A 25,449-nucleotide genomic window follows, 5' to 3' on the forward strand; every position below is an offset into this window, starting at 1 on the left:
CCGCGTCCAGTCGCGCCCCGCTCCGCTCCTCTCCCGTCCGCTCCCCGCCGGTACCGCTGCCGGTACCGTTATCCCGGTAAGTGCCCGCGAGTGGACGGGGCGGGCGGGGATGCGGCACCGGGAACCGACCGGCGGGGATGCCCCGTACCGGGGGGGGGGGGGAGACACGGGGGTGCGCCCCGTCCGTGAGCGGAGACCGGGCACCGGGCACCGGCCGGACCCGTCGGGCTGCCGCGTCCCGACAGGACGGGACGGTTTGGGGGGGGGGGGGGGGCGGGAAGCACCGCGGCCGCATCCCCCGGTGCAGCCCCCGGGGTGGGCCCCGAGGATGCCGGGGTCAAGGTGGGTCTTAACCCCAACGGGCCCGGGGGGAGCGGGGCGGGTGGCCGCCGCCGCCGCCGTCATTTCGTTGCCGTTCGTTAACCGGAGCTCCGGGAGGTGGAAAACGACCGGGAGACACCGGAGACCCCCGACTCACCACGGGGGTGACTGGTCCCAGTCCTTAACGCTCCTCTCCGCCCACAGCCCCCGCGCTGGTCACCAGCATGAAGACGGAAGAGGCTCCATCCTGCCTGCAGCAGCCAACGCCGGTCCTGGGCTTCGGTGAGTGCCGGAGAGACCGGGAGTGGGTCCCACGCACCGGGGAGTGGGCACCGGGGAGACCCTCAGCCCCCCAGCTCAGCAGCACTGGTGGCTGCCTGCTCCATCCTCATCCTCCCCGGGTCGTGGCGGGGGTCTCGGCGTCTCCGTAAGTTGTAGCGGGAGCCGCCGGCCGTGCCCGCGTTGGTTTTTCCCCAACCGTACGATGCCGGGTGCCGTCAGCGGCGTTCCCCGCTCGGGAAGGAGATTCCTTCCTCCTCTCCCACATTTTTGGGGTGACCAAGGGCAGCACCCCCCTCCCTCCGCCTGGCTTTGTGGGTTGCCAACTCGGAGGCGGCAAACGCCGTGGCGAGGCGTTGGTGACGCCGTAAAAATGCCATTTTCTGACCCCAAAGCAGCTGCGGCTCCGGGGGCTGAGGTTGTCCGTAACGGCGTTCACCAGGCACGAGGCACCGGAGCTCGGAAGGGACGGGAACGCCGCAAACACCCGTCCTTGGTCTGTCCCGACCTCCCGGATAAGCCCCTTGGGAGCCTCAGTTCATCCCGACCCTTTGTTGATTTTAAGGAGCATCCTAAAAAAAAAGGGTGGCGTGACGCTCGACCGTCCCAACCGCGGGCGATAACGAGCTTCACCCACCCGAATTTTTAATTACGGCGAAGACATCTGCCCGCGAGACCCGCGGCGGAGTTCCCGTGCCGTTGGGAGAGCCTGGATACAGGGGGGTTAATTTGGGATCATATCGGGATGAGGCAGCCGGGAGCTGTCCCCCCCCCTCCACGGCGATGCCGACGCCGATTCCGGGCTCGCCGGGCCGTGTCCCCCTCCTCGTCCCTTTTCCCTTTCTCCCGGATCCACGACATGGTGGGTTGGGATTGCGCTTCGTTAGTGTGTTTTCCGCTGCGAGCTCCGGTGTTTTTAGAATCCCGATGTTTTTCGGGCGGCGTAAGGCGGAATCTCCTTTACTTTCAGTTTTGCCTCTTTTCTCCCGCGCTGGTTGCGGGGGGATTCGGGGAAGGCGACGGTTTTCCTGGGATTTTTCGCGTCCCCCGGAGCGCGGCATCGCTCCCTCGTCTGCCGTTGCGTTACGGCATCGCCGCGGTCGTGGCCTTGTGCCGAGGAAGATCCAGGTGGGAATTATTGCCGGGCAGTGACCTCTGCCCAGGAACGGGCAGGATTCCGCTGCCTCCTGCCACCCCAAATCCCTGGAATCCTCCCGCCAGCTCACGGCAGTGGGGGCCAAACCTCCCCGGGGCTGAAGTTTTGTGTCTTTCCCTTCGAGACTGATCCCACATTCCCAGAGCTCTCCGATGATTTAACTGTCTGCTCTCAGCGTGATTCCCTGTTAGATTATTCCTTGGGTTTTTTTTTTTCCCCAAAAATCAAAGTGAAATTGGGGATTTTTAGTCCCAAATGCCTCTGACCCACTGGAGGTTTGGCTGGTCCCGCGCTGACACGTGGCTGGGTGGGGGCCAAAGTCGAGAAGGGTGAAAATATTTGATGGTGGACGTTAATAAGGGAGGAAAAATTGGGAAGTGGAGGCTCCATGGGGGATAAATATCCACGGAGAACCCTGCGCGTGCCGTGGCCATCCACGGCTGCTCGTTGCCTTGGCCATCCGCGCTGCCCTCCCGGCATCGTTAGAGAGCCGCATCGTTAACAGCTCTTGTGCCGCTGCTCCGGCACCACCAGCTGCTCCGGCAGATCCGTGGTTTTCCTCTTCTTGGCCTAAAATCCTCCTTTCCAATCTTGAGCTGCTGCATCCCGAGCAGCAGGAGAGTCCTCAGGGGTCTGGTCCCCTCCATCTGATGATGCCACCTGATTTGCAAGCCCCAGAGCTTAATTAACGAGCCGTGCCGAGCCCGGGAGCTGGCAGGGACACGACCCGCCGCAGCGTCCGGCACCGATGCCGGTGCCGGAGATGCCGGACCCAAACTCGAGCACCGCAACGACGTGGGGCAGAAGCCACCTTCCCACGAGACACCCCTATTTTTGGGTGTCTAGAAAGCCCAAATTTAGCCCAATTTCCCCCCCCTCCCCAACCGGTCCCCCCCACGTCGGTGTAACCACAGCAGCCCCCCTTCGGTTTGCAAACGATTTGCCGCCGTTTCAAGGGATTTCAGGATTTTAGGGAAGAACCCGGAGCTAAATTTGGACAGAAAAAGGGGTTCCGAGGGGTTCCCGCTCACGGATTCCTTCTGCCTGCCTGCGCTTCGCCTCCGCCGCGGTGGCCCAGCTCCTTCATCCTCCGACCACCAGTTTGAGCCTCCTGAGCACGGGGAACTGGAAAACGAGTCACCCCTGGGCTGATTCAAGGTCCTGGCTGGGGTCTTCACCAGCGGAGGAGCGTGGTGAGGTGTAGGAGCTGCTCCCCAGAACCTGGGCGAGAAGATCTGCAGGGCTGGGCAAGTCTTTGCGTGTTCCTGGAGAAGGAGAAGATCCACTTTTTGCTGGAGATGCTGCTGGGTCGGGGCTCCTCGGCGTCTCCCAGCCTCGCGCCGGGGCGGACGGCTCTGCCTCGGAAGGCGTCTCCTGCCGTTTGCCACCGTGACTTGTTGGCCAAGACTCCTTGGCCTGGGACGGTGCCCAAAGTAGAGCAGGGCTTGGTGTTGGCCCTCAACCCCACCTCCAAGGTGCAGCAGAAGACCTCGGTGGTCTTCAGCAGCTCACTGCCTTTTCAAACAGCGTCATCCATGGGATGCCGTCATCCCTCCGACCCTTCCAGTGGGGCTTGGGCAGGGGTGACCCCGGGATCTACAAGTCGGCAGAGGGATGAAAGCATCGGGAAGCTGGAGAAGATGGAGATAAGGACTCGTAAAAGCTGAGGAGCTCGGCGGGGTGGAGGTGGTGGCCATCGGAGAGGGCGCCGCTGCCTGGCTCAGCCCGCGGCCAGATCCAGCGCCCCAGATAACGCCGTTATTGCTCACTCCTTTACCTTGAAGTTATCACCACGGAGCCTTTGAAGAGCAGCCATAGATGGTCACGTTGATAACACCGAGGAAGGGAGAAAAAAAAATCCCAAAGCTCCGGAGCCTTTTTAAGCAGCTTTTAGCACCAAATCCGGGATGAAACCGGTCAAAATTCAGTGGCAGGTCTGTCCTCTGACCCGGACCAAGGTTTCCAACAAGCTCAGCACCCACCATCTCCCATCTCGCTGGTTCCCAGCTGTGTGTTCTCCACCTCATCCAGAGCCAGAGCCGTGGGCTCGGGGCTCACTGGGAATTTACCACCTGCAGAGAAACCCAGAGGTGACTTTGATGTTTAATTCCAAGATTGTCCCAAAAACCCTCCGTGCTGAGCCTCCCCTCTCCCTCTCCTCCTCCAACAACCCAAAACCCAACAGCAGATGATCGCGAGGGGTTACGTGAGGTCAAAGCATGACCCTCCCCCAAAAAAAGGTGGACACTTTTTCCTGCAGGACATGAGGTGGACACTTTTCCCCGTCTCCCCAGCAAAGGCCAACTCCTTCTCACACCATCTTTTCCCTCCTGCCCAGGTTCGGACTCCAAGATGCGGGAGGTGTGCGCCGGCTGCGACACCCCCATCTCCGACCGCTTCCTCCTGCGGGTCAACGAGCGTTCCTGGCACGAGGGCTGCGTGAAATGCGCCGTCTGCCTGCAGCCCCTCGCCGGCACCTGCTACTGCCGCAACCGGCAGCTCTACTGCAAGCACGACTACGAGAAGTAAGTTCTTCCCGGTTTTCTTGGGTTTTCTCGTTTTTTTCCGGCCCTCTCGGCTCTGTTTGGGCCATCTCGGAGGTGGGGTGGGCTCAATCGCGAGGTGGAGGTCTGGAAGGGTGAGTTGGAAAAGGGCATCGTGGTTTGTCGGTGTCACGTCGGCTGGTGAGGAGAAGATGAGATGAGGAGGACCACAGAGGTCCATCTCCAACCAGGGATGGAAAGTGTTTGGCTTTGACGCGGTGGCGCGGCGGGGAGGAAGAGGCAGAAGGGACGAGCTGTTGGCTCTTGGGATGCGTTTTTTCAAGTCATGATGGATGTCCCAAGGCCACCCAGGAGGTGACAACTCTCCCTGCCTTGTCCTTCTGGGCCAGCAGGCCAGCGGATTTAACCTCAGGAGCTTTGCTTTGCACCAAAGGTCCTGCTCGTGGGGTGAAGAACAGATGAGATGAGGACAGCAGCGCCCCACGGGGAGCTCCTGGTGGGCCCTGCCCGCTCTGGCAGCCGGGGCACCCACTCTTTGGGGCGAGGGAGCCCACGTCTGTGGTTCCGCCGCGTGGTTGTGGCTGTCTTTGCCGTGGTCAGGGTGCTGGGCTCTGCTCTGGTCGTGGTGGCAACCCTGTGGCTTCGGGAGCGATATTTAGAGTGGAATAGGGATGGAATGGAATGGAATGGAAATTGAAATAGAATAGAATAGAAATTAGAGTAGAATAGAAATAGGAATAGGAATAGGAGTAGGAATAGGAGTAGGAGTAGGAGTAGGAGTAGAAAAGAAATGAGAATAGAGTAGGAATGGGAATGGAATGGAATGGAATGGAATGGAATGGAATGGAATGGAAATAGAATAGAATAGAAATTAGAGTAGAATAGGAATAGGAATAGGAATAGGAATAGGAATAGGAATAAGAATAGGAATAGGAATAGGAGTAGGAGTAGAAAAGAAATTAGAATAGAGTAGGAATGGGAATGGAATGGAATGGAATGGAATGGAATGGAATAGAAAAGAAATTAGAATAGAAAATGAATATGAATATGAATTAAATAGAGTAGAATAGAAAATTGAGTAGAAAATAGAATTGGGATGGAACGGAATGGAATGGAATGCAATGGAATGGAATGGAATGAAATGGAATGGAATGGAATGGAATGGAATGGAATAGAAAAGAAATTAGAATAGAAAATGAATATGAATATGAATTAAATAGAGTAGAATAGAAAATAGAGTAGAAAACAGAATTGGGATGGAATGGAATGGAATGGAATGGAATGTAAAATAGAATAGAAAATAAAATTGGAATGGAATGGAATAGAAATGGAAATATAGAACAGAACAGAACAGAATAATTTTGGTCGGAAAGGACCTGCACCGGTCATCGAGTCCGACCTGGCGCACCTCGCCAGGCCCCCGCGGCAGGCAGGGACCTCCCGAAAGGAAATATATATCTTTTATTTATCTATAAAACCACCGCCGGGTGCGAAACCCTCGGGAAAAAATCAGTTTTTTTGATTTCTCCCCAGCTCAGCCCCGTCTGCAGGAACCCTGAGGAGCAGCAGCTCCCGCAGCCCTGAGTCCCGGCAGCGCCGTCGCGCCCTGCCCCGGTGCCAAAGGCACCAAATTTGGTTTTTTTTTGACTTTTCGTGGTCATAAATGCACTTTTATGACCAACGCCGCGCCGGTGGTTCTGTTTGGTGTTTCTCACACCACTCGTTTTCCCTCAAGCTGATCCTGGAGCGGTGAGAGTCCGTTCACCGGCCACCCCCTTTCCTTCAGCATCTCGGGAACAAGGGATAAGGTGGAAGAACCCGAAGGGAATGTGGGATCTGCTCCTCCGAGCAGGACTTGGAACGATGATCCAGCACCGCAGCCTCCCCATCCCGGTGCACCGGCCGAGCGGCATCGCGCCGCGGAGCCGGGGCAGGGTCCGTCGTGCCGGAGGTTGACTCTTGGCACGGAGAAGCTTTGATCGTGGCTGTGAAAAAAAAAAAACCTGGAGGTGCCTCCATGGTTGGCCTTGCAGGAGGGCAGGGGGTGGTTCAAAGGCTTCTGCTTTTCCTTTTGCCTCTGGCAAAAGGGCTGAACAACCACGGCGAGGCTCCGGCAAACTTTGGCGACGTCGGAAAACGCCGGGAGCTTCTCGCTCCTTGGGATGAGGAGCTCCATGGAGCTCCTTGGCTCCCTGCCACGGCTGCTGGCGATGCCGGTAACGCCGCGGCACCGAGGGGATGGACTGGGTTTGGATGGTGGTTCATGCTGGTGGTGATGCTCCCTCGGTTCTTCTCCTCTGCACCTCCCATGAGCTCATCTTTCCTGTGCTGGGACTTCCACTGGAATATTAGGCAAGGGGGACAGAGCTGCTGCCTGGAAAAGCCCACGTCGGGTGGTGACTTCCTGTGGCTGGTGCCACTGGGAAGAGCTGGTGGCAGCCAGAAACCCTAGGATGCCACCGAGCGGGCGCTCCATCCATTCCCCAAAGTTTGGCAGCGTCCTCTAAAGACTTAACGGTCCAACCTCGTCTTCCCTGTGCTTCGTTAGACGGAGCGTGGCCTCCTCCCAGCCACGGATGCAAGCGCTTGGCAGTGATGGGAATGGTAATAGAATCATGGAATCCTAGAATCCTAGAATGGTTTGGGTTGGAAGGGACCTTCCAGATCATCCAGTTCCAACTCCCTGACGTGGGCAGGGACATCTTATAGAGTCATGGAATGGTTGGGTTGGAAGGGACCTTCAAGACCATCCAGTCCCAACCCCTCTGCCATGGGCAGGGACATCCTCACTAGACCAGGTTGCTCCAAGCCCCATCCAACCTGGCCTGGAACACTGTAAAAACAGCCAGGGTTTGCCAAGGGTGGCTGGGAAAGTCAGGGAGAAGGAGATGATGGGATTTGCATATGGAGAAACCTCAGCCTCCAAAATTGAGGTGGTTTTTTTTTCCCTTTGCTATCGATTTTTGGGCAGGACGGCGCGGCCAAGCTGTTTTTTTCCTTTGCACCGTGCCGCGTTCAGCACCTCGACCCCTGGCGCCGTCCCGCTCCAATCCCGCTTCCACGCTCCAAAGATCTCTTGGCTGGTTTCAAAAAACACCCTTTAAGGTCTCCAGCTCCATAAACTCTTTTGAAAATCGGTGCTTCGGGGCACTTTCCAAAGTGTCTCCACTCAGCACCTCCGTGCTTCCAGCATGGGAATTTCCAGGGAGGCAAACTCTCAGTCCTCCCCGTTTGGAAATCTCATCCCCCCAGAGATTCATCCTTGGCCTTGACTTTCCAAAATCAGTCGGTTTGGCCCGCGATGAATCCCGGCCCCGCAGAATCCGGCGTCGCCCCGGGCTGCGGCGTAAACGGGGGTGACCCGGCGGGGAGACCCATCTGGCATCGCTTCCTTCTCATGTGGAACGGCGCAATAAGAGGAAAATGCTTTAATGGAGAGATAAGCCGACAGCTGCAGCTGAACGTGGGGGAAGGACGGGCTGTTGATCTAGAGATGAAATGTTAAGCCCCGAGATGGATGTTCTTCTGCCGTCCCCGTCGTATATAAAACCCACCATCTGAAGGCTTTTTTTTGGGAACTCTCCTCTTCCCCTCTTCACCGGCCAACTCTCCGTGCTTTGCTCGAGCACCTGCCCCGTAAATCCAGCTCCGGGGCGGCTGGCGTAAACGCCGTGGCTGAAGGAGAGGGATGGAGGGGTTTGGGGAGGTGGGGGGGAGGAGGAAGAAGGAAAGAAGGAAAAAAAAATCCTCCTGGATGATGATGGAGTGGCTGCAACGGCCGGGTCCTGGGCGCCCTGTTTACTTTGAAGTTTGTTTTGTGGAATGACGGGCGATGCGGGGGCTGCCGGGGAGCTGTCGGGAGGGATATGAACCGCGGCCGGCGCTGGCAGCCGTCCTCTCTCCTCCGCGCTCTCCCTTGGCCCATGTGGAGATGATTTGCTCGTCCTCAGGAGAGATACGGGGTGAACTCGCCTCGAACCTGACTCGCAGCTTCTCCATCGCCGGGCGGCCGCCGGCACGTGACCGGCACAGCTGAGCACAGACCGAGTCCATCAAATACCCTCCTGGTTCTTGGTTTTTGCCCCGAATCGTCATGGTTTCTCCATCTGGTTGTAGAGGGCAGGAGGGTTGAGGAGGGGTTGACCGGCCATCGGCTCTTGGGATCCTATCGGAGCTATTCCCATCCTTGCCGGGTGAGATTTGCAGAAACCTAGCGATGCCCGTGAAGTGAGGGTGATGATATTTCTAGCCACAAGGGTTTGGAAAGCCCATGAAAGGGTGGCCAAGGTCCAGAGAGGTCCTTCCAAACCTCCCTTGCTTTTGGAAACCCACCACAGATAACCTCAGCTACCCCTGCGTGTCCATCAGGGACAAGTGGCACAGCTGAGCACAGACTGAGTCCATCAAATACCCTCCTGGTCTTGGGTTTTGCCCGAATAGTCATGATTTCTCCATCTGGTTGTAGAGGGCAGAGGGTTGAGGAGGGGTTGACTGGCCATGGCTCTTTGGGGTCCTCTCGGAGCTATTCCCATCCTTGCTGGGTGAGATTTGCAGAACCTAGCGATGCACGTGAAGTGAGGTGATGATATCCCTAACCACGAGGGTTTGGAAAGCCCATGAAAGGGTGGCCAAGGTCCAGGGAGGTCCTTCTGAACCTTCCTTGCTTTTGGAAACCACCACAGATAACCTCAGCGTGTCCAACAGGGACGTTCAGGAGCAGGGATGGGAAACTTGGGCTTTGCGGTCGCGTTCCGAGATCGGAGCGTTCGGTGCACGGCTGCCAAATTGCTGGTTTGGTACGCTGGAGTGCCATCCAGCATCGTCCCGTTGGGACCTTTAACCATTTTGGCCAGTTTTCTGGTTGGTGCAGGTTAGGGAAAAGCTCAGCAGAGAGGTGAGCGGTGCGACAACAATCGGAATCGCTTGAAAAAGTGGGAAATAGGTTAAAGATACGGGCTCCAGCCATGGTTGGGATGTGGAGGGAGGGCAGAGGGGGCTGGAAAATCTCCTGCCAAAGAGGGAGGGAGCGAGGCTGTGACCCTCCCTGCCCGGATATCGGGGACTGACCCAGACCCAACGCCTTGGCAACCCTTCGGAGCGAGCTGGTTAATGTTTAAAACCACGTGGGAGGGCTCCTCTCCGAGCAAAGATCTCCCGGGTAGGAGAAGCCGGGACAGGAGCTGGAGAAGAATGAGCCCTGTTGCATTCCAGGAGCAGGAGTCATGCTCTAAAAATGATGAAACCGGTGTTGAAACTAGAAGGATTGGGGATTTTTTTAATTAATTTTGCCTTGTGGTGGGATTTTTTGGGGGGGCTTTTGAGTATTGAAGCTTCACCTGCCCCTTTGCTGCGTTTGGACCTTTGGTTATAGTCAGCTCCGAAATCCTTGGAGTGCTTCCTGGCATGAGGATGTTAAAAAACGAGGCTTGAGATGTATTTATAGCCTAAAGAAGAGGGATCTGAGGACAAAATGATGCCAAAACATGATGGATCACGAGAGCCGGTGGTAGCTACTGCTCTTAAAAAGGAGTTTCTGGTTGTTTGACCAAGCGCCGCTGCTCCTGATGGTGCTGGGCATCCCCATCCCCATCGCTCTGAAGGCAGCAGGGACGGATCCATCCCTCCTGCCCCGTGGTCGGCTTCTCAATCCGACCAAGTCAGGTCTTCTCCTGCTCCGTCAGGCTGGAGGAGCTAATGAAAAGTGACGGTGCCCTGAGAAGGGAGGAAATAAATGAGATAATGAGCCCCCCTTGACAAGGCGGGTGATGGATGGAGCCCGCGTGCCCGGCTAACGGACCCTGCGGGGACCTCCACGAGCAGCACAACGGGAGACGAGGGGATGGAGGAGGTGGGGAGGAGCTGCAGCACCTTCCAGCTCCGCTGGGCTGGGTGATGGGACTGAGGCTGGCCACCCCTTCGATGGTGAGTGTGCCTGTTGGTGGTCCTCCGAGGAGCATCCACAGCTGTTATCTCGAGTTAGGACAAGGGGTCAATGGCCTTAAACTGAAAAAGGGGAGATTTAGGTTAGATCTAAGGAAGAATTTTTCCCTCTGAGGGTGGTGAGGCACTGGGACAGGTTGCCCAGAGAAGCTGTGGCTGCCCCATCTCTGGAAGTGTTCCAGGCCAGGTTGGATGGGGCTTGGAGCAACTTGGGTGTAGTGGAGGGTGTCCCTGCCCATGGCAGGGGGGTTGGAACTAGATGGTCTTGAAGGTCCTTCCAACCCAAACCATTCTGGGATTCTATGATTCTATAAGATGTCCCTGCCCATGGCAGGGGGGTTGGAACTGGATGATCTTGAAGGTCCCTTCCAACCCCAACCATTCCAGGATTCCATGGTACTTTGCTCCTTCAAACTGGGGAGGTCACTGCTCCACTGGTGAGGACCAGTGGGACCTCAATACTGCAGAAATCGGGCACCTTGAACTTGGGCTCCCGGTTTTTAGGACAGCCTCGCCTAAGTCTCTGCAGCTTGACATTTCCATTGGCCATGGTGGGACTCCAAAGCTTCATCCCAACAACCCAACCCCAAAAAAAGCTGGTGCCTTTTTTTTTTTTTTTTTTTCCCCCCATCCCAAATTTCCCTCCTCGGGTGGGCGGCTGAGCCCCGTCTCCCACCGAGAGCGAAGCCCGTCGGATGATTAACGACGTTAATTACACGAAGCCGTTCTACCCGGCTCTCGCTGTTCCCTCGCCTCGCTTCGTTCACGGGGCCCAGGAAAATTAAACACTGACTCTGTAATGAGCAAATATGCAGATGTGCCTTGAGCACCATTAAGGCACCAGCCACCACGTGCTGTCTGTTCCCAGTCGCCGCTGGATTGGTTTTTTAATGGGGGGGTGGGACGCAGACACACGTGCGGGGAGGAAGAACTTTTATTTTTTTATTTTTTTCCAGTTTAATTAAATGTAATTTCCTTTGATGGATGCTCTTTCTCTTTTGGGCTGGGTTTTTTGGGGTTTTTTTTCCCTTCCACGGTTTGCGTCCCATGTGCCTCCTGCACCCGCGTCACCAACTTTCGTACTGGTACTGGGCAGAGTTTTCTCAATCACCCAGCTCCCGGAGTCCCGTGATTGTGGTCAAATATCATTTATGCCTGTCTGTAAAAAGAATTCCCTTTCTTTTCTGGTGTGGAAAAGGAAAATAGGAACACTAAAAGACTTGGATATCAAAGGAAACAAGTCTAAGTCAAGGTATGGGCTGCCCTCAACCAGAGGACACGGATGGACTTTAGGAATCAAGGGGCTGTAAATGGTTCAGATCCTCGGCGCTTCCAGGGAAAGGTGTTTCTTATCCCTTTTCAGGCTGCAGGTGACTTTTTGGGCACGAAGGAGCATTCCTGCCCTTCCAGGGTGCTTCCATCCGGGTTGGGGGAGGTGGACAAGGTCCAGCGGTCAAGCGGTGTCGGAGCAGCCCAGCTGCGAGAACGGCTCTGCGGGGCTGAGTTTATCACCGCGGCGCCGACGGACGTGCCGCAGCTCTTCCTCCCCCCGCTCTCCTCCTCGCGCTCCTGCTGACGGAGCTCCCGAGCCGGCTCCGGGCTCGGCCACGGATCGCTGGGCTGGGGAAGGAGGAGGGAAGTTTGGCTCAGGTCGGTGATGGCTGTAAGGAAGGACAAGAGTTTGCTCTGAACGCGGTACCCGGCTACATTCCGGGTAGTATTTCACCCCAAAATTAATTCGATTTAGACCCAGGACAACTCTGAGGTTTGGGGGTTTGGGGTCCTTACCCCAAGAGAAGCGATATGTGGGTGAGGAGCAGGATTAGAGCTCTGGGTGCTGATGCTTTTCTCATCCCGCTGCTCCCGTCTCCCTCCCGGCGCCCGGGAAACGGCACCGACGCTTCCGCTCCGGCACCTTTCCCAGCATCACGTCCTAAAAGCTGCGTTGGGGGGTGAGGGGGCTCCCCACACCGACAGATGGTGTTGAAGGCACCGAAGGGTGGGAGGTTGCCCCACGCTCCTCTCTCGGGACGCAGCATCCCCCTCGGTCCAGACCCAGGGACCACCAGAGGGCAGCCACGAAGGCGACGGTGCCAGAAATAAATCCTGAGACGCCTTTTCCAGCAGTGCCAGGGAAGGAGCGGGCAGGCGGGCAGGCAGGAGCTCTTCCCACCCGGCACGAGCATCCTGACGGGCGAAGGAGAGCCCTGAACTGCTTAATTCTTAAAAAACCCAATATTTCCCCAGGCTAGGGGGTTTCTGGAGCATGGCAAGGGCAGCCTGGACCCTCTTCTTCTCTCTTATAATCAGCAGTGGCTTAGAGAAGATCCACTAGAAAGTATTTACAGGGATAAGGAATATATTCTTATATAAGGAATATATAGAAAAATATATAGAGAATATATAAGGAAGAATATAGAATATATAAAACTCATCCTCTATGTTCCTTTCTTAGATTAGATCTAAGGAATAAATTGGTGGGGAGGCACTGGGACAGGTTGCCCAAAGAGCTGTGGCTGCCCCATCCCTGGCAGTGTTCCAGGCCAGGTTGGATGGGGCCTGGAGCAACCTGGTGTGTGGAGGGTGTCCCTGCCCATGGCAGGGGGGTTGGAACTAGATGGTCTTGGAGGTCCCTTCCAACCCAACCATTCTGGGATTCTACAAGACATCCCTCCCATGGCAGAGGTTGGAATGAGATGATCTTGAAGGTCCTTTCCAACCCAACCATTCCAGGATTTTGTGATATCCTTCTTTGAGAAGTCTCCGTGCAATCAGACACTAAAGAAACAAAGGTGACAGTTGGATGAATGATATTGGAGACACCCTGAAAACAAGAACCCCCCCAACCCATCCTCCCTTCGCTGCAAGGGGTTAAATCGCTTTTTCTCCCTCGTTTCTCCCAAGATATTTTCCTACCTGCTTTCCCATCCTCCCTCCCTTTCCCTCTGCTCTTTCATCTCACCCATCTCTAGACCCCCGGGAGCTCCACGTCTCCCACGTTGCTAAAACTGCTGCACAACGTGGCCCCATCTTTCCTGGGCTCTTGCACAAATCGAATTCCAAGCCCGATCCATAATTTGCCTCCGGCTCTCACGTCCCCCTTAAAGCAATTAAGCTTAAATGTGCTTAATTACAGTTTATCCCAACTATCTCGGTGGCGGCTTCGCGCGGCGGCGGCCGCTCCCGCCGTTATCGGGGTCTCGCCGCGGTTAATATCGGAGTCCACCAGCACTGACCCGAATCCCCTTCTCCATCCCTGGATGTGGTTTCACTGGTGTCGGGGGGAAAAGTGAAGCTGGAAAAAAACAACGGTCTGGGACCAAAAAAAAAATTAAAAAGCACAAATTTAATTACCAATATGCTTTTAAATGCGTTATCTTTATTCCGACGCTCTCCGTCACCGATCCGTACGCGGCGATCGCCCCCGCTGTTAAATCAGGCGGATTTTTGAGTTGAAACAGGTGGGTCCTTGCTATGGGACAGGGTCAACGGCTTTCCCAGTTGGAAAAATCCAATCTCTTCCGATTTTCACGGCTGAACTGGGATCTGCCGTAAGAGCGGCCGCACGGAGGGGTCCAGCCGCCGCCGCGCTCTCCGTAGTCGTTAGGGCGACTTTACGCTCAGTATTTTTTTCCTGAGGTCGCTGTTATGGATCTCCATCCTTCAGGCAGGCTTAGTTTTTTACTGGAATATCATCCTGGCCATCCCTTGGGCTCTTTTGTAGGAGCATTGTTGGGTTTTTTTCTGCTTTAAAGGACTTTAAAGGAGAGTTAGTTCTCAGCCCTTGCGGTGAGGGATGCTCTTTATTCCCAGTTTACAAAGGGGAGAGAGGATACGCCAAAGGGATCCAAAAAACCTCCCAGGGCATGGAGAGGGACCATATTTTTTAATTGCTGATGGCTTCATCTCCGGCTTCTCAACCGGAGACGCCCAACTCAGAGCCCGAAACCCTTCGGAGGTACCGGCGGGGTTTTGCCGGGGACGTTGGCTCCGGTTGTCGGGGTGGGACAGAGCTGGACGTTGCCCCACGGATGGTCCCCCCCGTGCCCCCGTTCCTCCTCTCAGAGAGAAGAGAGTTTAATTCCAACTGCATCTCCCAAGCTTGTCCTTTTCCCAATCAATATCGCTTTTTACATCATATCTAATCTCTCCCCCACCCCGTTCCCCACCCCGCTCCCCTCCAAAGTAAAATTTAATTAAATAATTCTAATGAATGTTTAATGATGTTCCTTTGTCATTATTAAATCTGTAATAAAAGTGTCTGCAGCCCTTCTACCTCCCTCCCCCTCGCGTCCCCCACCAGCCCTCCCCTCTCCCCTTCCATCCATCCCCCCCCCCCCATCTCCCCTTCCCCATTCTCGCCGTGACAACGCCGGCATTCAGACCTGCAAACAGGATATGAGAAAAGGAGAACAGGATATTGAGTTGGGATACTATCTGGGTGGGTAATATCACCCTTAGCTACTCCGCACGGAAACCTTCTCCTGCCCGGCATACTAATGGAGACGCCGAGGTTTTGCCGGAGCGGTGCAATAAGGCAGGACAAAATCAATAGGAATTGATAACTCCCCACTTTTCGACCAGCAAACCCGGAGAGAGCTTTTTGGGGGAAAAAAAAAACAAGAGGAGAGAGAAAGGAGCTGATGGTTCCCTTCCCAGGGTGGAGCTCGGTGCCGGCTCGGTGCCGCGGGACACAAAAGTTTGGTTTTCCTCAAAAAGGTCCAAAATAAAAGATGTGGTTCCAGGTTTTGGGATTTTTGGACCAGGTGATTGGAGCTTCCTAAGAGCTCATCGCAGGGTAAGAGCTGATTGAGTCCAAAAGTGGGGCAGCTCGTCGAGGTGCTCCACCAGCTCCCGGCACGTGGAAGAGAAATCATTGGAAAAGGAAATTTAGGTTAGATCTAAGGAGGAAATTCTTCCCTCTGTGGCTGCCCCATCCCTGGCAGTGTTCCAGGCCAGGTTGGATGAGGCTTGGAGCAACCTGGTGTAGTGGAGGGTGTCCCTGCCCATGGCAGGGGGTTGGAACTGGATGATCTTTGAGGTCCCTCCCAACCCAAACCATTCTGGGATTCCATAAGATGTCCCTGCCCATGGCAGGAGGGTTGGAAACACCCTTGGTGTCAGCAGCTCAAATGAAGGAGTTGTGGGTGTTGGGTGAGGAGAAGCCCAACAGGAGCCGGCACCGTGCGCTGGCAGCCCAGAAGCCAACGGTGCCCTGGGCTGCACCCAAACAGCGTGGGCAGCAGGGCGAGGGGGGGATTCTGCCCCTCTGAGACCCCCCTGCAGTGCCGCCTTCAGCTCTGGGGCCCCAGCAGCAGAAGGACATGAAGCTGCTGGGGGGCTGAGGAGGCCACGGAGATGATGGGAGGGCTGGAGCACCTCTGTATGGAGACAGGCTGGGAGAGTTGGGGTGTTCAGCCTGGAGAAGAGAAGGCTCCGGGGAGACCTTCCAGCACCTCCCAGTGCCTAAAGGGGCTCCAAGAAAGCTGGAGAGGGGCTTTGGACACGGGTGTGGAGTGACAGGACACGGGGTGATGGCTTTGAACTGGAAGAGGGGAGATTTCCATGGGATCTGAGGGAGAAATTCTTCCCTCTGAGGGTGGGGAGGCACTGGGACAGGTTGCCCAGAGAAGCTGTGGCTGCCCCATCCCTGGCAGTGTTCCAGGCCAGGTTGGATGGGGCTTTGGGCAACCTGGTGTAGTGGGGGTGTCCCTGCCCGTGGCAGGGGGGTTGGAATGAGTCTTGAAGGTCCCTTCCAACCCAACCCATTCTGGGACTCTACGAAAGAAAACACCTGCAGGTACAGCGACAGGTAAATCTCATTTTTGGGACCCGTTCTCCCCCACCGCCGAGCTCCGTCTGCCACGAGCGGCTGGTGGGGCACGAAGGGAGATGGTGTCGGGGTGGGGGGGGTTGCAGGTGCTGGCGAAGGCACACAGCCCCCCCTCCCACTCAACTTCAGCTGGTAGCACCATCCATCCCACCTCTCCTTCACCCAACCGGGATGCTCACCGCGACCCTCCCCGGCACCGCCGGGAGGAAAAAAGGCGGAGGGAGGAGGAAGAGGGGGAAAAAAAAATTTTTTTAAAAAATAACCCCCCATTTTTCTGTTAGCATTCGGCAGCGATATGACAGACGCCCTATGAATTCTGGGAGATTTTAATAAAGAAGACAGGCCTGTGAAATTTAATAAAAGAGTTCATCAGATTATATGGTGATGGCTCCGTGCCACCGCGCTGGCAGCAATATCCTCGCGGCGGGGGGTTTAACCCCTTGAGGGACGGCGCGGCGCGCGTATTAAATCTTTCGGCAGCGCTTCACTCGTGTCACTTTAATATTTATGAATCTCTCCGGCTTCGGGAACCTTTTTGGCGGCGTCTCGTTCTTCTGGGTTTGGTTGTGGTTGAGGTTCTCGGGGCGGCGGCGGGTTGTTGTTGTTTGTTGTTGTTGTTGTTGGTCGTCGGGGTTTTTTTTTTGTGGTTGATGTCAGCAGAAGGGAGCAGAGCTGGTGACATCTCTTACCTTCTGGGTGGACACCAAAGGTGGCTACAGGGTCCGGTCAAGGAGGACCACGCTTCCCAGACGCAAGTTTTTTTGGTTCATTTCTATAACCGAGCGCAATGACGTTAAATGTGAGATGTAAAACTCCAAGGAGGTCCCTTTGCTGTGTGCCTCATCCCAAAATCCTTCTGTTCTACGCAACGGCGGTGCTGCCCTCATCCTTCTGTTTCCAGCGATGGATAGAGAAGGTCGGGTCATTCCCGCTTGCGAAGACGCAAGAGCGATAGCGCGATGGTGGCTCTTCTCCAACTCCTACCCCCCTCCTCTTGCCTTTTAGTGAGACATTGACATGAGATGATCGACACTTGATACTTTAAATTCGTTTTTTTTCCGCATCTCATGGGCAGGTGGCTTTGGTCAGCTTTGACTTTGGAAGATGACTTCTTTTCTGGTGTCCACGCTCACGTTTAGAGGTTTGAGCACGTCGGAGTCTTGGCTATTTTGGATGAGACAGGCACGATTCGATCATTCCACAATTACAAAGTTCCTTTCTGGGGGTAAATCCATCCACCCAACCCACAAAGAGCTTTGAAGGGAACGGAGAGCAAAGGTAACCAGTTGCCCCCAAACTCTCCTCCTCCTTCTGACCCAAACATTGCTGGAAGAAGTCAGCAATGAAGCAGAAGGAAACTTTTTTCCCCCCCTCTAATCCCCTGGTGCTGCTTTGAGTCGATGAATGGAATGAAAGAGCATATTGTGCCGCCGCTGCCCCCTCGGTTCCCTTGTGTGTCCCCTTCCCCGTCGGCCCGAAACCTGGAAGGAGGCTTTGCGAGTTCCACTTCAATATTTCAGACGGCTACAACGGATTTGGCAGCTCAGGGTTGAGTAAACAGACCTCGCTTAAGCCTGGACTGCTTCATTTTGACTAAACCCTCATCAAATAAGCCCGTTCCACCAAGCGCCGGCCTCCCGGCTTCATTAACACCTTTTAATCCCATGAGACAATCGTACGCCTCGAATTACCCTTCCCAGGCCGGGTCAACGTCTTCTCTGTAGCACAGCAGGTCAGGGAGGTTCTTGAATAACCCACTGCTCAGCTCATCCCCATCCGGAGAGCTCGGAGTTGGGCTGACGCTTCTCCTCCGGAGCCATCGGCAGAGCAAGCGGTGCCCGGAGCTGCCAGAGGGGATGCTCGTTAAGGATTAACGGAGAATTAGGGGTTGGGGTGTTCTACCAGGACTGAAGTCTGAGAAATTAAGAGCGTGAAATGTCTGAGAAGATATAGGAAGATCTCAGAGGTCCTCGGCGGCGTGCGTGCCGGAGCCAGGCACTTGGCTGCGGTTCCTCTTCCCGCTGCTCCGTGCTTTAAAAGTTTACTGAATGTTGTTAAAAGAAAATTGTTGATGGTGAAAAAGAGGCAGTGAAGCTGTAGGTTGGGTGGGGGACTCAAATAATGGAATTGTTTTCATAGAGGATGACAGAATCACAAATCTTAGAATGATTTGGGTTGGGAGGGACCTTCAAGACCATCCAGTTCCAACCCCCCTGCCATGGGCAGGGACACTCCACTACACCAGGTTGCTCCAAGCCCATCCAACCTGGCCTTGGACGCTTCCAGTGGTGGGGCAGCCACAGCTTCTCTGGGCAACCTGTTCCCTTGCCTCCCCACCCTCAGAGGGAAGAATTTCTCCTCAGATCCCATGGAAATCTCCCCTCTTCCAGTTCAAAGCCATCACCCCGTGTCCTGTCACTCCACACCGGTCCAAAGCCCCTCTCCAGCTTTCTTGGAGCCCCTTTAGGTACTGGGAGGTGCTGGAAGGTCTCTCCAGAGCCTTCTCTTCTCCAGGCTGAACACCCCAACTCTCCCAGTCTGTCTCCAGAGCAGAGGTGCTCCAGCCCTCCCATCATCTCCGTGGCCTCCGTGGAAGAGACCTTCAAGATCACCTAAGGGTCTTCCCAAAAGAAGTAGGATGTAGATGGTCCTGCTGCCGCCGAGGCTCTTCTCTTCTCCGGGAGCGTGCGGAGATCTCGCTCGCGTCGCCGCTCTTCCGAAACACAACTTTTCGGGAACTTGGGAACACGCTTATTTTCCGGGCCGTCCCTCAGGGAGTTTCCGCCGGCAGCCGCTTCCCGACGTCGCGTAGCCGGGTCGGCAGCGCAACCTGCCGAGCCTCCTTGTACCCCACCGCCAGCGACGGAGATGCTCTTTCGTTCCTATGGCAACCCAAACAATATTACCTCGACTTAAACGGATTCAGGCAATATTAAAACCAGCCTCTTTAGGAATTCCTGGTGTTGGAGGGGCTGAGAATTTTAATTTCGTGTAATTCGAGCTGACCCGTGTTTATGAGCCGCTCGCTGAATGTTTTCTTCAATTAGGACAACGCGGAGCGGATTTGTTTCCGGGGCTTAGCTGGGAGAGGAGAGCGCGGGCCAAAAAGTGTTCTGGAGTTACACCACGCTTCCCTCACCCAAGGCCAAAAAATTCCATTTTTCCATGGAAATCTGGCACACGATGGCATCTTCAAATATGGCTCGCTAATTGCCTCGTGCCGACGGCAGCGGGAGGAATCGGCGTGGTCTCCTTTCCCGGCTCCGACGTTTGTTTCCGCGTTTCCTCGTTCTGCTCCGTCCCTTCCTGCGGTAGGAGAACGTCATGCTCAAAGTTTTCCCCTCCCTACCTTGGCTAAACGATATTCCAGATGTTTTCCTCAAGCAACCAGCGTGATGATCAAGACTAGAAATAGGAAAAAAAAAATCTGGGAATGTTCCATATCTCCATGGATAAAAATAATTCAGAAAACACAAGTGTGAAACAAGACAGGGAGTTTTCCGTCGGTGTTCTCCTAAACGATCCTACTTGGGGACAGGTCGGGGTGTTGATGTGAAGCTTTTCTTTGTCAGGTCTATCATAGAATAATCATAGAATGGTTAGGGCTGGAAGGGACCTTCAAAGGTCATCTAGTCCAACCCCCCTGCAAGGAACAGGGATATCTCCAACTAGATCAGGTTGCTCAGGACCTCATCCAACCTGGCCTTGAAGTCTCCAGGGATGGAGCATCCACCACCTCTCTGGGCAACCTGTTCCAGTGTTCTACAACTATGTTCTTAAGGTGTCTGTCGCCTGGATTCGGGGCTGAGCCAGCTTGGCCAGGGTGTGTTGGAGGAGTAGACCCATCTCTGAAAGATTCTGGTAGGACTCAACGGGAGCTTGGAGCTCGTCTAAAGTCAATGACACTTGTGTCACTAGACTCAGCTACACGGCAGCATCCAACGAAGGCAGGCAGATCCTTCTTTGGGGTCTGAGGTGCAAGGAAAGTCAGGATTCACTTTGAAACCCGTCGTTTGACGGACAAGGGACAGAAACCTGGGAAGAAGAACAGTTTGATGGCCCAAATTGGTGTTAACTGCTTGTAAGTGGTTTTTGAGAAGATAAAGACATGACAAAGTCTAGTTGCTGGGCACGGAATAAGATTTGAACTGGAAATAAGGAATGAGGAGCTAGTTAGTGTCTGGAACCTTTTCCAAACGGGTACGGCAGATCTCCTTTGCTTGGAGTCTCCAGACCGCGACTGGTGCCTTCGCTACCCCCAGTGAACGGGCTTGAGGTGGGAATCCCGGGCGAGGTTCTCCAGGTTGCACTGAGCTACATCACCATTACCTTCCATCTGGGCTTCAAGTCCAGGAACATTGACGACTTAATGTTTAGCAACAGGCCACACGTTCCTGACCGATCCCAGACAGCCGCCATCGCGGATCCGCTCTATCGTCGGGTCTTTTTTTGTTCTTTTTACTCTTTCACTTCTGCTGGAACAGCAGGACGATTGGGGACAGGTTTGGATTCGGCCCAGATTTGGATTGGGCTCGTGCCTGGAACACGCTCCCGGGTTTGCTCCTTTGTAAGACCATGAGAAGTCGCTCGTTACTCCCAACTCTTCCAACTCAAACTCAACGATTGTTTTTCGAGCGCGACTTACCGGAAGACAAAGAGGGAAGGGGGGGGGGAGGAAGGAGAGAGAAATCCCACACCATTCCAGTTGGAATGTCCCAGACCCTTCAGCCGAGAGCCACCGCGCCAGCGCAAATGCACGGTGGTATTTGGAAGGGATTGAGCCCACCCCTGTAAGCCTCTTCATCCTGCTCCACAGAGTTTGCCAGGAGGATTAACCCAGTCTTGTTCTCAATCCCAGTTTATGAGTTCCCTGCTGGTGGGGAAGATCCTGTGTGTTTAAACAACAGCCCTATTAATCCCTATTTTATTACTCTCCTTGTCAAGTGGCTAAATAGAAGCTGTCAGCCGGCAGCCACCGCCGCTCCCATTTGTTTGGATCCCAATTACTTCATCAGAACCATCTGCTCCGTACGCCGGGCGCTCAGCAGTTGTTGTTTTCTCTTTGGACACGGCGTGGGGCACAAACAGCCTCCCACGGGGCTGCTCCGGGCCTGGGGATGGTCCTGGAGGGGTCCACAAAGTCCTCTCGCTACGAGCAACCTCACCAAAGCCGGGCAGTGAACAGTCCCGGAGAGGAAGAGGGGACACAGAGCTCTGTCCTCTTGGACAAGCAAGTTCATGTTCCTTCCTGGAAGGTCAGAAAGTCCCAAAGCCCAGTTGGGATGTATGTTTCTTGCTGGGATGTGCTAGCACAGTTCCCAAACATCCAACCCCTTCTTCTCTTGGCTTCCTGAGCCTCAACCCAGGGCTGAGCTTCATAGAATCCTAGAATGGTTGGGTGGAAGGGACCTTCAAGAGCATCTCGTTCCAAACCCTCTGCCATGGGCAGGGACATCTTATAGAATCCCAGAATGGTTTGGGTTGGAAGGGACCTTCAAGAGCATCTAATTCCAAACCCCAGCCACGGGCAGGGACACCCTCCACTACACCAGGTTGCTCCAAGCCCCATCCAACCTGGCCTTGAACAACTCGAGGGATGGGCAGCCACAACTTCTCCAGGCAACCTGTTCCAAGTGTTTCACCACCCTCATTGCCTTCCTGCCCAAGTTGTCTAAACCACCAGGACCTTCCTTCGCAGGCTGTTCCAGACCAAGTGCAGCAGCTGCTTGAAGGCCATCGCCCCCTCCGAGCTCATCATGCGGGTGCTGGAGAACGTCTACCACGTTCACTGCTTCTACTGCTGCGAGTGCGAGCGGCGCCTGCAGCGGGGGGACGAGTTTGTGCTCAAAGAGGGGCAGCAGCTGCTGTGTCCGCAGCGACTACGAGAAGGAGAAGAGATGCTGAGCGCTATCGCCCGCACCCACCGAGTCCGGTGAGGGACCGGGGGCTGGAGCGGTGCTTGAGCGGTGGGGAACCAGGGTGAACCTTGTAGAGGGCAGGTACCACCAGGTCCCTACGTAACTATCAGGAAACTTCAGTGGAGGAGATGTAGGTAGGTGGGGGTTGTAGGATCTTCTCCCCTTGGTGATAGGCAGCCAAGGGGGTACCAGGCTGCTGAGATCTACTCGGTTGATCTGGAGGGGTTTGGGGGGTGTCTCTGAGATGTGACAGAATGGATGACACGGGGTCAGGGTGGGTGGCCCATCAGCTCTGTCCTGGATTTGACGGCATTCGCCGTGAGCTTTGCCGGGTTCGTTCCACCCTTTGGCTTAAATCGCACCTTGGAAGGTGCCAAACTCTTGGGTTTCTCTGAATCCTTGACCCTGGAGATGACCCAGAAAGTACCAATCACCACTACCCATCTTCCATTGCAGTGAAAAGCGAGGACGAAGACGGTGGCCACTCGCACGGCAAAGGCAGCGAGGAGAACAAAGACCACAAGCGTTCCAAGCGTCCCCGCACCATCCTGACCACCCAGCAGCGCCGGGCGTTCAAAGCCTCCTTCGAGGTTTCCTCCAAACCGTGCCGGAAGGTACACGGAGGCCGCTCGGCACTGCTGGCTTGGATCCTTTTAAGTGCAACTTAAGTTCTGATGGAGTTCTCCGGGTTTTTGGACAGGTAAGAGAGACCCTGGCAGCCGAGACGGGCTTGACCGTGCGGGTGGTACAAGTCTGGTTCCAGAACCAAAGAGCCAAGGTGAGTGACGGTTCCCGTGTTGTGCAATGCCGGAGGGATCTCCCAGGCACCGTTCCATCGAAAGGAAACGGAGAAGAGGTTAGAAAAAGACAAAATGGTTAGAAGAAGGGAAGATCTGATACACAGAATCACCGAATCCCAGAATGGGTTGGGTTGGAAGGGACCTCAAAGATCATCCAGTTCCAACCCCCCTGCCATGGGCAGGGACACCCTCCACTACACCAGGTTGCTCCAAGCCCCATCCAACCTGGCCTGGAACACTGCCAGGGATGGGGCAGCCACAGCTTCTCTGGGCAACCTGTCCCAGTGCCTCCCCACCCTCAGAGGGAAGAATTTCTTCCTCAGATCCCATGGAAATCTCCCTCTTCCAGTTCAAAGCCATCACCCCGTGTCCTGTCACTCCACATTCGTGTCCAAAGCCCCTCTCCAGCTTTTCTGGAGCCCCTTTAGGCACTGGGAGGTGCTGGAAGGTCTCCCCGGAGTTCTTCTCCAGGCTGAACACCCCAACTCTCCCAGCCTGTCTCCAGAGCAGAGGTGCTCCAGCCCTCCCATCATCTCCGTGGCCTCTGGCCCGCTCCAGCAGCTCCATGTCCTTCTGCTGCTGGGGCCCCCGGAGCTGAAGGCGGCACTGCAGGGGGGTCTCAGAGGGGCAGAATCCCCCCCTCGCCCTGCTGCCCACGCTGTTTGGGTGCAGCCCAGGGCACCGTTGGCTTTCTGGGCTGCCAGCGCACGCAGATGCCGTTATATCACGGCAACGCTCAGTCTCTGCGAAAAGCGGTGGCAGTGGCCCGCTGCTGTGTTGAAGGCAACCCACTCCCCTCCTTTCTCAGCCAGAACCTCAAACCCGGGGTCTCCATCTCCTTGCAGATGAAGAAGATCGCTCGCAGGCAACAACAGCAGCAGCAGCAGCAGCAGGAGCAAGACCAGCTGGGCAACCCTCGCTTAGGGACTGGGAGAGGGACCGGTCGCAGCAGCAGGCAGAGCAACGACGACAGCGAAGGTGAGGAGCTGCTGAGCGCAGTGACAGCTCCGGGCTGGGATGGAGGGGGTCAACTCAGATGTATCCGAGAGAGAATAACGGGGGGTGGTTTCTGTTGCACGTATCATAGAATCCTAGAATGGTTTGGGTTGGAAGGGAACGTCAAGATAATCTAGTTCTAACCCTCCTGTCATGGACAGGGACATTTTATAGCGTCTTAGAATGGTTTGGGTTAGAAGGGACCTTCAAGACCATCGCGTTCCAACCCTCTGCCATGGCCAGGGATCTTATAGAGTCCTAGAATGGTTTGGGTTGGAAGGGACCTTCAGACCATCTTGTTCCAACCCCCTGCCATGGGCAGGGACTAGGACCATCTAGTTGGAACTAGATGATCTTTGAGGTCCCTTCCAACCCAAACCATTCTAGGATTCTATGAATCCTGGAACGATTTGGATTGGAAGGGACCCTCAAGATCATCTCGTTCCAACCCCCCTGCCATGGCAGGGACACCTTCCACTACACCAGGTTGCTCAAAGCCTCATCCAACCTGGCCTATGCACCGAGCCCAGTACCGTGCAGTGCCGGTCCAGAGTTAGACCACCAAATACTGCCGCAGCGACGTGAATAACGTTATCGCGACGGAGCTCTGCCACTGGTTGTGTCTTTAGACGGCGCGAGCGTTCACGGCTGGATGGGCTGATGGTTCCCTACCCAGGATCCCCCAGCAGCAGCTTCTGCCCCTGGATCAGAACGGCTACAGCACAGACTTGTACAGACAAGGGCTGACGCCGCCCCAGCTGCCCGGAGACCATCTGCATCCCTACGGTAGGAGAACGGTGTGGAGATCGCCCGTCTCTACATCGAAGCTGTCCGTAGTGGTCCAAGTCATGAAAAACCAACTCTGCTGTGACCGCAGATAGGTCTGGTTTGGTCTCTCACCAAACCTGGTCTCCCGGGTTTGGTGAGGCCAGAGCCTCAGAGCGAGCTCTGCCGGGGGCCGGGAGCGGGGTCGGGGGTCTTACCCCACCCAGCGCGATTTCGGGTGAGGGAGGACAGGGTTATGCCTAAAGCTGGTCCCATGTGTGGGGCTCACCTCATAGCTGCTGAGGGTGAGCGTGGTGAAACGTGGCCCTGCTGTCACCTGTGCTGCAGCTCCCCACGGGACACGTCAACGCCACGTTCACACTCCTTTCCCTTTCCTTCCTCTTCTAGACTCGGAAGGAGTTTTTCACGACATGGACAGCGACAGCATCAGCCACCTGGGAGACTGCCTGCTGTCAACCGCTGAAGCCAACCTCCTCCAAGCCCGCGTGGGCAACCCCATTGACCGACTCTACTCCATGCAGAGCTCCTACTTCACATCCTGACCATGGAAAAGCTCCCGGCTCTTCGCAAGCTCTCGGATGGATGCTGCTTCAAATTCGGAACGAGGGGGAGGGAGAAGAAGAACGAGACTGAGACCTTCAGAGACATTCCTTGAGCGCTGCACAACGGAGGAGGCAACGAGGTCCACCATGAGTATGAGAACTAATTCCTGTAGACCTGAAGGACTTTGGATCGCGCCTCTCCTTTTTTCTAGCCACCAGTAGGTCGATGGTATGATGTCGTTTAGCTGTAACTTTAGCGGTTCGTCCAGTGTTTAAGCTTTTGAGCATGATGTCCTGCAAACAAAGACTGGCCGAGCCAACCAGAGCTGCCTCTAGAAGCAGGAGGTGCCCTTCCCACAAGAATCCGTTTATTT

At 55.3% G+C, this 25,449-nt stretch overlaps 2 protein-coding genes across 2 annotated transcripts in view; one reads left to right on the forward strand and one right to left on the reverse strand.

The window, feature by feature from the left end:
* Positions 1–547, reverse strand: part of EIF3G (eukaryotic translation initiation factor 3 subunit G) — a 30,278-nt gene extending 29,731 nt beyond the window's left edge. The window contains exon 1 of the mRNA XM_086630931.1: positions 508–547. Within this exon, the coding sequence (XP_086487057.1) occupies positions 508–547 (40 nt within the window). The remainder of the gene's footprint in view (positions 1–507) is intronic.
* On the forward strand, positions 546–25,075 carry LOC104374645 (LIM homeobox transcription factor 1-alpha-like). Its single transcript, XM_086630932.1, is given in 9 exon segments — positions 546–603; positions 4,095–4,281; positions 21,732–21,903; positions 21,905–21,965; positions 22,408–22,565; positions 22,652–22,729; positions 23,597–23,693; positions 24,387–24,533; positions 24,921–25,075. Coding segments are annotated over 9 exon segments (1,113 nt in total).
* Positions 25,076–25,449: the final 374 nt, after the last annotated feature.

This window comes from Tauraco erythrolophus, unplaced genomic scaffold (assembly GCF_009769465.1).
Source record: "Tauraco erythrolophus isolate bTauEry1 unplaced genomic scaffold, bTauEry1.pri scaffold_61_arrow_ctg1, whole genome shotgun sequence".
Taxonomy (NCBI): Eukaryota; Metazoa; Chordata; class Aves; order Musophagiformes; family Musophagidae; genus Tauraco; species Tauraco erythrolophus.